The 13,327-nt window shown below is 38.4% G+C and overlaps 1 protein-coding gene across 3 annotated transcripts in view; it reads left to right on the top strand.

The window, feature by feature from the left end:
* CDS1 (CDP-diacylglycerol synthase 1) overlaps positions 1-5,848 on the top strand; it is a 69,119-nt gene extending 63,271 nt beyond the window's left edge. For 2 of the 3 annotated variants that reach the window (XM_060147891.1, XM_060147892.1), the window contains exons 12-13: positions 2,560-2,683; positions 2,954-5,847. In XM_060147891.1, coding sequence (XP_060003874.1) covers positions 2,560-2,683; positions 2,954-2,983 — 154 coding nt within the window. In that variant the 3' untranslated portion in view covers positions 2,984-5,847. Of the gene's footprint in view, positions 1-2,559; positions 2,684-2,953 lie in introns of all 3 variants that reach the window. The other variant, XM_060147889.1, reaches the window with a different exon arrangement.
* Positions 5,849-13,327: the final 7,479 nt, after the last annotated feature.

The following is a 13,327-nucleotide window of genomic DNA, read 5'->3' as shown; positions in this document are numbered from 1 at the left end:
CCTTCTCAAGCTTCTTGAGATAAAGCTTAGATTACTGATTTTCAGCTTTCTTGTGTAATATATTTATCTAACATTATATATTTCCTCTTAACTACTGCTTTTTGAGTGCTCTTTTTAAGTACTTTCAAGTATTCTCATCCCACATGTTATATGTGTAGTTTCATTTTTCAGATACAAATATTTTCTGATTTCCAGTTCTATATCTTCTTTGACATGGGATTATTTAGAAGTATATTAGAAGTATATTGATTTGCTTCCAAAGAAATGGAGATTTTCTCATTCTCCTTCCTTTTTTGATTTTTGCTTTAATTCCACTGTGGTCAGAAAACATACTCTTTATTACTTCAGTATTAATATTTGTCATGACTTCCTTTGTGCCCAGGCACATTGTCTACTCAGATATACATTGTATGTGCACATGAATCAAATATGCATTGTGCAGTTTCAGGATTAGTGTTGTAAGTCAACTGGGTGAAGTTTAGCTAAATCTTCTGTACTGAATTTTTTGGTTTGTTTTTCCATCTGCTTGTTCTGTATCAGTTACGAAGAGAGCTTTGTCAGAATCTCCCAGTCTTTGCTTTATATACGTTGAGGTTGTATTAGGTGTCCACACATTTAGAACTCGTGTCTCACTGTTGAATCACTCTTAGTATCATTCTATAATGCCCATCTTTATATACTACTTGTTTAAAGCTTATTTTGTTGAATATAAGTATAGCTACATCAGCCTTCTTCTTAATTGTGTTTGCATAATATTTCTTTGTCTATCCTTTTATTTTTTGTGTGCCTTTTTCCTTATATTTAAAGTGTGTTTCACTCTTTTCTTCTCACAAGGATTTTCTTTTTTTATAACCCAGCTGACAATCTTTGTCTTTTTAATTGGAGTATTTAATCCATTTGCATATGATTTATTTACTCATATATTTGAGTATTAGTAATTAGTGGCTTTAAATCCTTAGAACTCTTTATCTGCAGAAGATGGCAGCTTTTAGAGCATTAACTCATACTTTTTTTTTTTTTTGATCTGCTGTTCTCTCAGTAGGGAAAAGTTGTGCTGAGCCATGTTGTCCTCCATTTGAAAGTACACATTTAGACGATTAGAAATACAGTGCTAGAGCCAGTGTGCAACTAGCTGGAAGCCCCTGCTGACAATTTTGCATTTAGCTGAAGTTGCTAGAATAGCATTCCTTTTCTCTGTGGGCCCTACTCTGGGTTTATGTTAGGAAGTTGCTGAATCTTTTGAAGAAATGTAAGGCAAGTTGTGTCCTGACTTGAGTAGACTGTAGCTGCGAGAGACATATGGCTTCAGTTTCTGGCAAATGAGTTGAGCCACGTGTACAAAGGTGACCCATGGGACAGCTAATCCGTGCTATTGTGCAATAAGTCATAAATTTAATTACCCATGTAGATGTCTTTCTCAGAATTCTGTGCCATTCTCCATCTTGCTTTTTCTCATTTTTCTCATCCCTAATCCCTCTCCACAAAAAGTAAGCCCACTCTGCTTTTCCTATTCAAGTGGATTGTAGAAATTGCAAAGAACAATACATCTACATCACAGTCTGAATTAGGTTCATTCTGAATTTAACAAAATAGCACTTTAGCAGTGTAAGTGCAGAAACACAAGTGATCTCCAGCTTATAAATGGGTTGAGTTCTAGTGTGCAAAGGTAGGAAATTGCAATCCCCTTACTGTCATGGTGTCTCTGGAGGGTGGGAATCCTGGTTGGGGTCTTTTCTGACCCAGAGTGCACCATCAGAAGGTGCAGAGAGAAGGGCTGGCATGGGGATGTTGGAGGAGCTTCCCCAGAAGGAGCTGCCCAGGGAAAGGCCCCTGCACAGGCTGGTATGATACCTGTTGGAGAGCAGTGTCACTGCCCAGTGGATACTTTACTTAACACTGCCTGGGCTTATTTCCTCCCCAGTGGGGATGCTGGGCAAGACGGGCAGGGCTCTCCACCTGCTAAAGGAGATCCGCTTTTATTTTGTTTCCTATATTGGGGTTTACCTAAGACCTTCTTTGAAAAAAGGCTGTTGTTCCCATTGTAGATCCCAGGTGGGGGCTTCAGGGCTGGGCTCGGGAAGTGTTCCCCGATGGTATTTCTTCAACAGGGTACCTTCCCTGTCTGACGTTTCTTTGAAGCTAAAGACTTAAATTATGTCTTCATGTTCTCTTTTGGTTTATCCTCATCAGGAATGGTCCTTTTTTTTACAGAATGGTTTCCGTGTCTTGTCCAATCTCAGGATTTGCCTTTTTGCCAATTTTTGTGGAACTTAGATCTGCACTCCCTAAATTGCCTCGTGTTCCTGTCTTCTGTGTTTGCACATTCTTCCCACATCTAGACTGTATGCCTCTCAATGCAGATAGTTCTAGGGTTTTTTTTTTCTCCCTTTGACACTAACGTTGGGCATTAAAGTGGGCTCTGATCAAGAGCTGTTCCGATTCTGTAAAGATTGATCCTCTGCACTTAAATGCATGGTTTATTTTAAATTACAAGTATATGCTTCCTTTAGCTCTCTTAAAATAATAGTGTGAACTTTGTCTTTTCTGCTCTGTTATCAGGGGTCCAAATCCCAGCAAAGTGCTACAGCAGTTGTTGGTGCTTCAACCAGAACAGCAGTTAAATATATACAAAACGCTGAAGACTCATCTCATTGAGAAGGGAATCCTACAGCCCACCATGAAGGTATAACTGGATCTGGAGAGGGAAGGACTGACAGAAAAGAATTCTACAGGAAAGCAGTGACAGATGACATTTTGTAATTGTACAGAAAAGTGTCGAAAATGCAATAGATTGAAGTTTTACAGACATGAATGTTTCTTCTCTGAAATTACTGTGAATATTTAACACTTACTTGATCTAAGTTATGAAATAAGTAGCAAATGCCAGGCAAAATATCCTGTACTTTTTCTAAGTGTATTTTCTGATGTTAACTTCCTTCCCATTACTTGCTAGGTTTCATCACTTAAAAGACTTGTGTTTTAAAGAGTCACAACACTATGAGTAAATTGAGGATGTCTTGAGATTGCACCTGGCAAAGTGCCCTTTGCACAAATATTTACTTTTGTAGTCGGAGTGGCTCTTCATTTAAGCAAAATGTTTTATGTAAGGCACGATAGGAAGTTAGTTCTCCTCTACTTCCTCCTCTTTCAGTCTGAAGTATTTTCTGAAGGGCTGAGTTGGATCCAAAAAAGAAAGACTGTCCACTTTTCAAAGAAGTAAGTAATCATTTGCCAGCGAAAAACATTCCACTTTTAGGTGAGTTTGAAATTCAAGAGAGAGGCTGAAATTTCTACCATTATTGGTTTGCCAGGAAGAGCAGACATCAGACTCTACTTTGATCGAATTGTCTGGAAAAACATAACCTTCTCAAAAACTTTCAAGAGAAACACAGGAGAATTCTGCTATGAAGAACATATGTTCCCATCCTCCACCCATGATCACAACAGACAGTAGCTCAGGAGGCAGCACTGGATGATGACACATGCATAGCCCACCTCTTGGTTGAGTTCTCCACTTTTGTTCCCCTGTGAACTGGTTTCCATAAGTTCTGTAGCCACGAGCATCAGTACATAGGGTAGTGAGTAGGGGTGGTGAATGAGGCAGAGAAGGGGGTGCTCAGCTGAGCCAGAGTGACCCGTCCCTGGATGCGGCTCAGCACACCTGGGTCCTAGGCACCTACCTCTTGGTTCCCGTGAAGCCCACTGGACCCTCACCTGGGAAGAAGCGAGATCTGCCTGGAAACCCATTCCCAGACTAACTCCATGGTAGCAGCTAATTTTTATCACATTCTTCTTTCACATCATGTCAGAAAATCTGAGGCCATCAGCTGATTTTTTTTTTTCTTTCAACAATGAAAATCAAGCAGAAGTGATTCCCACCAAGAACAAAAAGCACACGAATGCCAAACCTTTCCTTTGGGGGACTGGACACTGTAACCAGATGAGAATAAATTTCTTCTCAGTGGATGTAAATAAGCTATTGTTGCTGTGTGCTCTCTACAGCTGTATTTATTGTATTGTACAGTCAGCACTGAAACCTTCAAAAATTGCCTAGTGCTCCTTGGCTAAATGTTCAGAGGAAAAATAGATATATTTTAAAGAATGTTTTGCTAATGAAAAGAGTAAATATTTTTGTTTAAATCAGAAACAAATTTTAATTCTTTTATATTTCTGTTCTATTACTCAAAAAAAAAAATTGCAGATATGCCTGGGTTCCACAGATGTCATCTATAACTAGCAGCCTCATCATGTGTACTACAGGATTATGGTGGATATAGTTAAAGTCAGTCCCAAGAGTCTCATTTCTTGGCGTGGCATGCACTCAGTCAATTCATCGCCACTGGATGTGTGCAGTCAGCATTATTTCACACTATTCCATAAAAATTTAGAATTGGCATTGGAGGTATTATTACAGAAGGAAGTGATTATTTTTTAAAATCAGACTACCTTTAAGTTAATTTTCAACATTGCTCATTTTTACTTGCTGCATTAAAAGCTCCAAATGTAGATCATAAAAGAATTTACTTACCAAAATTTAAAAAATAAAATTAAAATTTTGTAATAGGAACTTACGTTGAAAACATGGTGAATTGCACCGTAAGAACTTGGAGATATGCAGTTCCCTCTGCATTTTTCTTTAAAGTGATGAGTGAGGCACTGCAAAACAGAATTATGAGCACATTACTGAATACGTATTATAAAATCAATATTATGGTAAACAAAATATGAAGCTAGAAATATTTGGGGTCACAGTAATAGCTATCCTCAAATACATTTAGAGTTGGATGTATATTATTCTATATGTAAAAAAGTAAATTCTTAATTTTAACAACACTCTCAAGGTTGACGTTTTTAGTGTACTTTTATAGCATGTATATTAAAATAGAATATATTTTATCAAGAATATACTTTAGGGCTTCCCTGGTGGCACAGTGGTTGAGAGTCTGCCTGCCGATGCAGGGGACACGGGTTCGTGCCCCGGTCCGGGAAGATCCCACATGCCGCGGAGCGGCTGGGCCCGTGAGCCATGGCCGCTGAGCCTGCGCGTCTGGAGCCTGTGCTCCGCAACGGAAGAGGCCACAACAGTGAGAGGCCCGTGTACCGCAAAAAGAAAAAGAAAAAGAGGAAATAAAAAAATATACTTTAGCTAAGATTGCCATAAAACCCTGACTTTGATCATTTTTATATTTGCACTCTGAAGAGGGTTTATATTCCAGTGTAGCAATGTGATGGCAGAAAAATGAAAGACTAGGAACTTCCTTTACAGTAATGGCTAATTGTTCCAAATTTGCTGTTTGGAGAGGTACTCTAATGGTACTAGCTGCTTAGTACAAATGTTTCCTCAGTGCTTTTCCCCTTGTGGTGGTGGGTATACATTTTACTGTCTGAGAATAAAAAGACCACACCCACACACACGCACACACCACCGTTTTATTCTCTTTTATAGTATCTCTTCATTTGTAATTTGGTTTGAACAAAGATAGTACCACCTTGTTCAGGGGAAAAGAAAAAGTGGAAACAGTGTATACTGTATATGGGTGGGAGATAGCTTTTGATATGTGTCAATCAGTTCGCTGAACCTTTTACTGAAACTGAGATAGGAAAATAAAACTGAAACAAATCACATTTTGACTCTGTTGTGCCATTTTCTCTTTGGAGAGGGAACATTCATTCAACTAGTGTTTACAAAATGACAAATACAGAAATACTGTATGCTGTGTATATTTCATCACCGATACCTACAGTGACATCTTCAGGGCTGGGAATAAATAAGTTCTGGTGATCACTGAACATGTGTGTTTGTCTAGAGGTGATGTCCTCTTAATTGAAAGAGCACCGAATTTCTAGGGTACTTTTTAGTTTATAATTACGTATTTATTTTTGTGAATCTTTGATCCAGTCACCACTAGAGCTTTAAGCTACTTGGACAGTGAGAGGCGTCTGTTTTGATGGCCACTGTGTTCTGGCTCAATGCCGGCAACTCCCTAGGCCCTCAAGTTTCTGAACAAATGAAAGGTTTGGGGTCTGAAGACCCAACTGTGTACATTCCCATTTGTGTCTCTTGGACAGCCCCTCCACACTCATCCCAGTTTTCAATTTTGTGTGGTTCTAAGACAGGCTTCATTATTCTTAGTTCCTAGGGTTGTTTTAAGGGTTAAGTGAAAACTCATATGAATGTGCCTTTGTGTTCAACATAGAGGAGTTGATCCTGAGTTCCTTCCTTCTTCCTATCTGCTCCTTTCCTGTTGTCCGTCTCCACTGGGAAGAGACAGTTTGATAGGACCGAACAGAAAGGTAAGCACGTCTCTGGTCACATCTGATTTAGGTAGTGTTAATGTAAGTGTTCCTTGAATGGACACCATCATTCTGACCTCCATGGAGGAGCTGTCTGTCCTGCAGAAAGTCCACAGCCAGATCTTGCCACTGGCTCCTGAAACTTAAGAGCTTACAATTCACTCCTTGGGCGGAGGGGGGCTTTATTTGGGAATCTGCGTGTAGTGGCTGCAAATAAAATCAGATCTAGACAATTTAACCAAAATCAAAAGCCTGTCCTACCTTAATTCCATTGTCTTCCTGCACAGAAGGGGAGAAGGTTTTAGAATCATCAGATAACAAGGAGAGTCATTTAGTAAGGGCCGATAAACGGAATGTTACCTGTTGATGGCAAATTGAGTTTCCAAAATGAGCTGAGAGAATACAGTCTGGTCCTCTAATGTGTACAACGGACATGGGCGGTAAAGCAGCCTTGTTTCCCAGAGAGAGAAAATCATTGAGGGACAGCCTGCCCAAAGATGTCCTCTTGGGGAGAGAATGAAATGTCAAACTGCTCTGCCAAACTTATAGGACGACAGGTTATGGATTTGGGGTTTAAGCTCTTAGACTCTCCTTTTCCACTGTGTGTCCAGCTTGAGTTTAATGGATCCAGGTGGTTTTCAAGAAGGTTCATTGTCAAACTTCAGACAGGACCTAGAAAAGTGATAAGTTTGGAGAACATTCTTGAGTAATAAGTATATTTTTGATCAGTTTTAATAAATCTCAAAACTTTGTGAAGGAACCAGAAGCTTCAGCTAGTACAGGTAAGATAGACACATTTGAATCATTAGCAATTCTGTTTTTTTTCAATAGCTTTATTGAGATATAGTTTATGTACCATAACACTGTGCAACTATTACCACCTCTGATTTGAGAATATTTCCATCACTCCAAAAAATTCCCTGATGCCCATTTGCAGTTAATCGTCACTCCAACCCCCAGCTTTAGGCAACCACTGATTTGCTTTCTGTCTCTATAAATTTGCCTTTTCTGGACATTGCGTGTAAATAGAATCATACACTATGTAGTGTTCTGTGTCTGGCATAATATTTTTGCATGTATCAGTACTTTGTTCTTTTTTATTAATACCGTATTTTGATGACCCATTTTCCTGTTGATTATTTGGGTTATTTCCAATTTTTGGTTCTTATGAGAAATGCTGCTGTAAATACTTGTGGACATGTCGTGTGGGCATGTCTGCATTTCTGTCAGATTTCTAGGGTGGAATTCCTGGGTCGTATAGTAAGTTTATGTTTAACTTTTAAAGAAATGGCCAAACTGTCCAAAGTGGCTATACAATCTTACATTCCTACTGCAGTGTACAAGGTTCCAGTTTCCTTACATCCTCACCAAAACTCAGCTTTGTCTTTTTAAAGATAGCCTTTCTAGCTGGTGTCCAAGGTGGTTTTAGTTTGCATTTCCCCAATGGCTATTGGTATTGAGCATCTTTTCATGTGCCACTTGTATACCTTCTTTGATAAAATGTTCATATCTTTGCACATTTTTACATTTGATGTTTTTTCTTAAGTTGTAAGACATTGTTATATATCCTGGATATAAATCCCTTATCAGATATATGACAACAAATATTTTCTCCAAGGCTGTGGCTTTTTTCTTTTTTCCTTCATTCTTAAGACAATTTAGAGCAGTTTAAGGTTCATGGGGAAACTGGGGGGAAGGTACAGAGATTGCCCATATACCCTCTGCTCTGCCCCACCCTCCAGCCCTGCCTACCACATGCAGAGCCTCTCCCACTGTCAGTATCGCCAACCAGAATGGTACGTTTGTTACAACTGATAAACCTACAGTGACACATCAAAGTCACCCAAAGTGCATAGTTCACATTATGGCTCATTCTTGGTAGTGTACATTCTTTGGATTTGGAGAAATGTATGACATGTACCCATCACTATCGTTCCATACAGAGGATTTTCACTGCCCTAAAAATCCTCTGTGCTTCCCCTATTCATTCCTCCTACACACCCCCAACCCCTGATCTTTTTACCGTCTCCATTGTTTTGCCTTTTCCAGAATGTCATACAGTTAGAATCATACAGTATGCAGCCTTTTCAGATTGGCTTCTTTCACTTAGTAATATGCATTTAAGATTCTTCCATGTCTTTTCATGGCTTTAACTCATTTCTTTTTAGTGCTAAATGATATTCCATTGTCTGGATGTACCATAGTTATTTACCCATTCACCTACTGAAGGAATCTTGCTTGCTTCCAAGTTTTGGCAAAAATGAATAATGCTGCTGTCAACATCAGTGTGCAGGTTTTATTTATTTATTTTTGCGGTACGCGTGTTTCTCACTGTTTTGGCCTCTCCCGTTGCGGAGCACAGGCTCCGGACGCGCAGGCTCAGCGGCCATGGCTCATGGCCCAGCCGCTCCGCGGCATGTGGGATCTTCCCGGACCAGGGCACGAACCCGTGTCCCCTGCATCGGCAGGCAGACTCTTGACCACTGCGCCACCAGGGAAGACCAGTGTGCAGGTTTTTTGACGGACATAATTTTTCAACTCCTTTGGGTAAATACCAAGAATTGTGGTTGCTTGATCACATGGTAAGAATATGTTCAGTTTTGTCAGAAACCACCAAACTGTCTTCCAAAGTGGCTGTACCATTTTGCATTCTCACCATCAATGAATGAGGGTTCCTATTGTTCCACACCCTTGTCAGCATTTGGTTCTGTCAGTGTTCTGGATTTTGGTCATTTTATACATAATGTAATGTTTTAACTTGCATTTCCCTGATGACATATGGTGTGGAGCATCTTTTCATATGCTTATTTGCTATCCGTATATCTTCTTTGGTGAGGTGTCTGTTAATGTCTTCAGCCCATTTTAAAATCAGGTTATTTTCTTACTGTTGAGTTTTAAGTGTTCATGGTATATTTTAGATAACAGTCCTTCATCACATTTGTCTTTTGCAAATATTTTCTACTAATCTGTGGCTTGTCTTCTCCTTCTCTTGACAGTATGTTTTGCAGGACAAAAGTTTTTACTTTTAATGAAGTCTGCTTTACCAATTCTTTCTTTCATGGATTGTGCCTTTGATGTTGTAACCATGATGTACCAACAATTTTAATGTTGTAAATCACTGCCATACCCAAGGTTATCTAGGTTTTCTGTTAAATTCTAGTTTTATAATTTTGCATTTTACATTTAGGTTTATGAACCATCTTGAGTTAATTTTTCTAAAAGGTGTAAGGTCTGTGACTAGATTCATTTTTTTGCATGTGGATGACCAGTTGTTCCAGTACCATTTGTTAAAAGACTATCTTTGCTCCATTGTGTAGGCTTTGTTCCTTTGTCAAAGATCTGTTGACTGTATTTATGTGCTTCCATTTCTGGGCTCTGTATTCTGTTCCATCGATCTATTTCTCTGTTCTTTCACCAATACCACACTGTCTTGATGATTGTAGCTTTATGGTAAGTCTTGAGGTCAGGTAGTGTCGGTCCTCTAAGTTAGTTTTCCTACAGTATTGTCCTGGTATTCTAGGTCTTTTGCCTCTCCATATGAACTTTAGAATCAGTTCACTGATAGCCACAAAATAACTTGGGATTTTGATTGGGATTGCATTGAATCTACAGATCAAGTAGGGAAGAAGTGATATCTTGACAATATTGAGTTTTCCTATCCATGAACATGGAATATCTCTATTTATTTATTCTTTGATTTCATATACAGACACACCTCATTTTATTGCACTTTGCAGATTTTGTGTTTTTTTTTTTTTTTTTTACAGATTGAGGTTTAGTGACAGCCCTGCATTGAGCAAGGGTTGGAGCTATTGGAGCTATTTTTCCAACAGCATTTGTTCACTTGGAGTCTCTGTATCACAAATTGGTAATTCTCGTGATATTTTAAACTTTTTCATTATTATATTTGTTATAAATATCAAACTAATGGATGAGGAGTTGCTTCTTATGGATGAGAAGTGGTTCCTTGAGATAGAATCTACTCCCGGTGAAGATGTGAAGACACAAAGGATTTAGAATGTTACATAAAGCGATTCATAAAGCAGCAGCAGGGTTTGAGAGGACTGACTCTAATTTTGAAAGAAATTCTACTAAGGTAAAGTGCTATCAAACAGCATTGCATGCTACAGAGAAATCGATTATGAAAGGAAAAGTCAATCAATGGGGCAAAATCATCATTATTTTAAGAAATTGCCTCAGCCACCCCAACCTCAGCAACCACCACCCTGATCAGTCAGCAGCATCAACACTGAGGCAAGATCCTCCAGCAGCAAAAAGATTGCAGCTCACTGAAGGCTCAGGTGATGGTTAGCATTTTTAGCAATAAACTAGTTTTCTTTTGGCTGCACAGCATGCAGGATCTTAGTTCCCCAAACAGGGATCAAACCCCCTGTGGTGGAAGTGCAGTCTTAAGCACTGGACTGCCAGAGAAGTCCCTATACCTAAGTATTTTATTTTGGGGGTTGCTAATGTAAATGGAATTGTGTTTTTAATTTCAAATTTCACTTGTTCACTGCTGGTATATAGGAAAGTGATTGACTGTTTTATACTACCCTTATAATCTGCAAACTTCTTATAATTGCTTATTAGTTCTAGGAGTTTTTGATCAATTTTTTGGGGGGTTTTCTACGTACGATCCTGTCATCTGCCAACAAAAACAGTCATGTTCCCTGCTGTATACTTATTTCTTTTTTGTGTCTTATTGCATTAGGTAGAACTTCCAGTATGATGTTGAGGAGCAGTGAAAGGAGACATCCTTGCTTTGTAGCTGATTTTAGTGATAAAGCTTTGAGTTTCTCACCATTGAGTACAATGTTAGCTGTAGTATTTTTAAAGACAGCCTTTATCAAGTTGAGGTGGTTCTCCTTCTATTCCTATTTTACTGAGAGTTTTTTTTTTTTATCATGAATGAGTTGGATTTTGTCAAATGCTTTTTTATTTTTGCATATGATATGATCATGTGATTTTTCTTTTTCAGCTAAATGATGTGATGGATTACATTAATTGATTTTCAAATGGTGAACCAGTCTTGAACACTTGAAATAAATCTCACTTGGTTATGGTACATAATTCTTTTTATACATTGTTGGATTTGATTTGCTAATATTTTGTTGAGGATTTTGCACCTATGTTCATGAGAGATTGGTCTGTAGTTTTCTTATAATGTCTTTGTCTGGTTTTGGTACTAGGGTAATGCTAGCCTCATAGAATGAGTTAGGAAGTATTCCCTCTGCTTCTGTCCTCTGAATAAGATTGTAGAGAATTGGTGTAATTTCTCCTTGTTTGGTAGAATTCACCAGTGAACCCACCTGGGCCTGTTGTTTTCTGTTTTAGAAGGTTATTATTTCTTTCATAGATATACGCCTATTCAGACAATTTCTTCTTGTGTGAGCTTTGGCAATTTGTGCCTTTCAAGGAATTGGTCCATTTCATCTAGGTTATCAAATTTGTGGGCATAGAGTTGTTCACAGTGTTGCTTTATTATCTTTTTAATTTCACAGGATCTGCAGTGATGGCCTCTATTTCTTTTCTAATATCAGTAATTGGTGTCTTCCTTCCTTCTTCCTCTCTTTCTCCTTTTTTTCTTTTAAGGTAGACTGGCTAGAGGCTTATTGATTTTTATTGGTATTTTCAAAGAGCCAGATTTTGGTTTCACTGATTTTTTGGTATTGATTTCCTATTTTCAATTTCACTAATTTCTGATCTAATTCATATCATTTCTCTTCTTCTGCTTACTTTGGATTTAATTTGCTCTTCTTTTCCTGGTTTCCTAAGGTGAAACCTTAGGTTATTGATTTTTTGTCTTTTCTAATACATGCATTCAATGGTATAAATCTCCCTCTATGCACTACTTTCACTTACAAATTTTGGTAAGTTGCGTTTTCATTTAGCTCAAAATATTTTAAAATTTCTTTTGAGATTTCTTCTTTGGCTGATGTGTTATTTAGAAGTGTGGTGTTTAATCTCCATATATTTGGGGATTTCTAGTTTAATTCCTTTGTGGTCTGAGAGCGGACATTATATGATTTCATTCCTTTTAAATTAAGATGTATTTTATGGCCCAGAATGTGGTCTATTTTGGTGAATTGCATGGGAGCTTGAGAAGAATGTGTATTCTGCTGTTGTTGGGTGTATATGGGTGTCAATTTTATCCAGTTGATTGACGGTGCTGTTGAGTTCAACTATGTCTGTACTGAATTTCTGTCTGCTGCCTCTGTCCATTTCTGATAGTGAGGTGTTGAGGTCTCCAACTATGATAGTGTATCCATCTGTTTCTCCTTGAAGTTCTATCTCATCATTCCCAGGGTGCTAGTGCAGGCTGTTGCTGTCAGCTACTTTCTTAACAGATACCAAAGAAACATTTTAAAGAGGGCTTGTAGGTGACCGAGAAAGGAGTGAGGGTTGGTTGGTGCTGTTCCCTGAGAATAAAAACCAGTTGGACGCATTGCTGGAGTGAATGTAAAACAGTTTGATGGTTCCTCAACATGCTAAAGATTTACCATATGATCCAGCAATTCCAGTCTTTGGTATATACCCAAGAGAAATGAAAATGCCCATCCACACAAAAACCTGTACATGAATGTTTACAACAGCATTACCTACAATAGTAAGAAAGTAGAAGCAAACTAAATGTCCATCAAGTGGGAAATGGATAAATAAAATGTGGTATATCCACACAATGGACTAAAGTACTTGGCAATACAAAGGAAGGAAGTTCTGATACATGCTACAATATGAATGAATCTCCAAAATACTATGTTCACTGAAATGAGATAGTTCCTAAAGACCACATATTACACAATTCCATTATACAAAATGTCCAGAATAGGCAAATCTATAGACAGAGGGTAGATTAGTGGCTGCCAGGGGGTGGGGAAAGAGAGAATGGGGAGTGACGGCAAAAGGTGTGAGGTTTCCTTTGGTGTGATGAAAATGTTCTGAAATTAGACGATGGTGATAGTTGCACAACTGTAAAAGATACTAAACCCATTAAGTTGCATACTTTGATGAATTTTACAGTATGTTAATTATA

Source organism: Lagenorhynchus albirostris, chromosome 4 (genome assembly GCF_949774975.1).
Source record: "Lagenorhynchus albirostris chromosome 4, mLagAlb1.1, whole genome shotgun sequence".
Classification (NCBI taxonomy): Eukaryota; Metazoa; Chordata; class Mammalia; order Artiodactyla; family Delphinidae; genus Lagenorhynchus; species Lagenorhynchus albirostris.
Note: the sequence above shows the minus strand (reverse complement) of the source record. Positions and strands in the feature narration are given on the sequence as shown.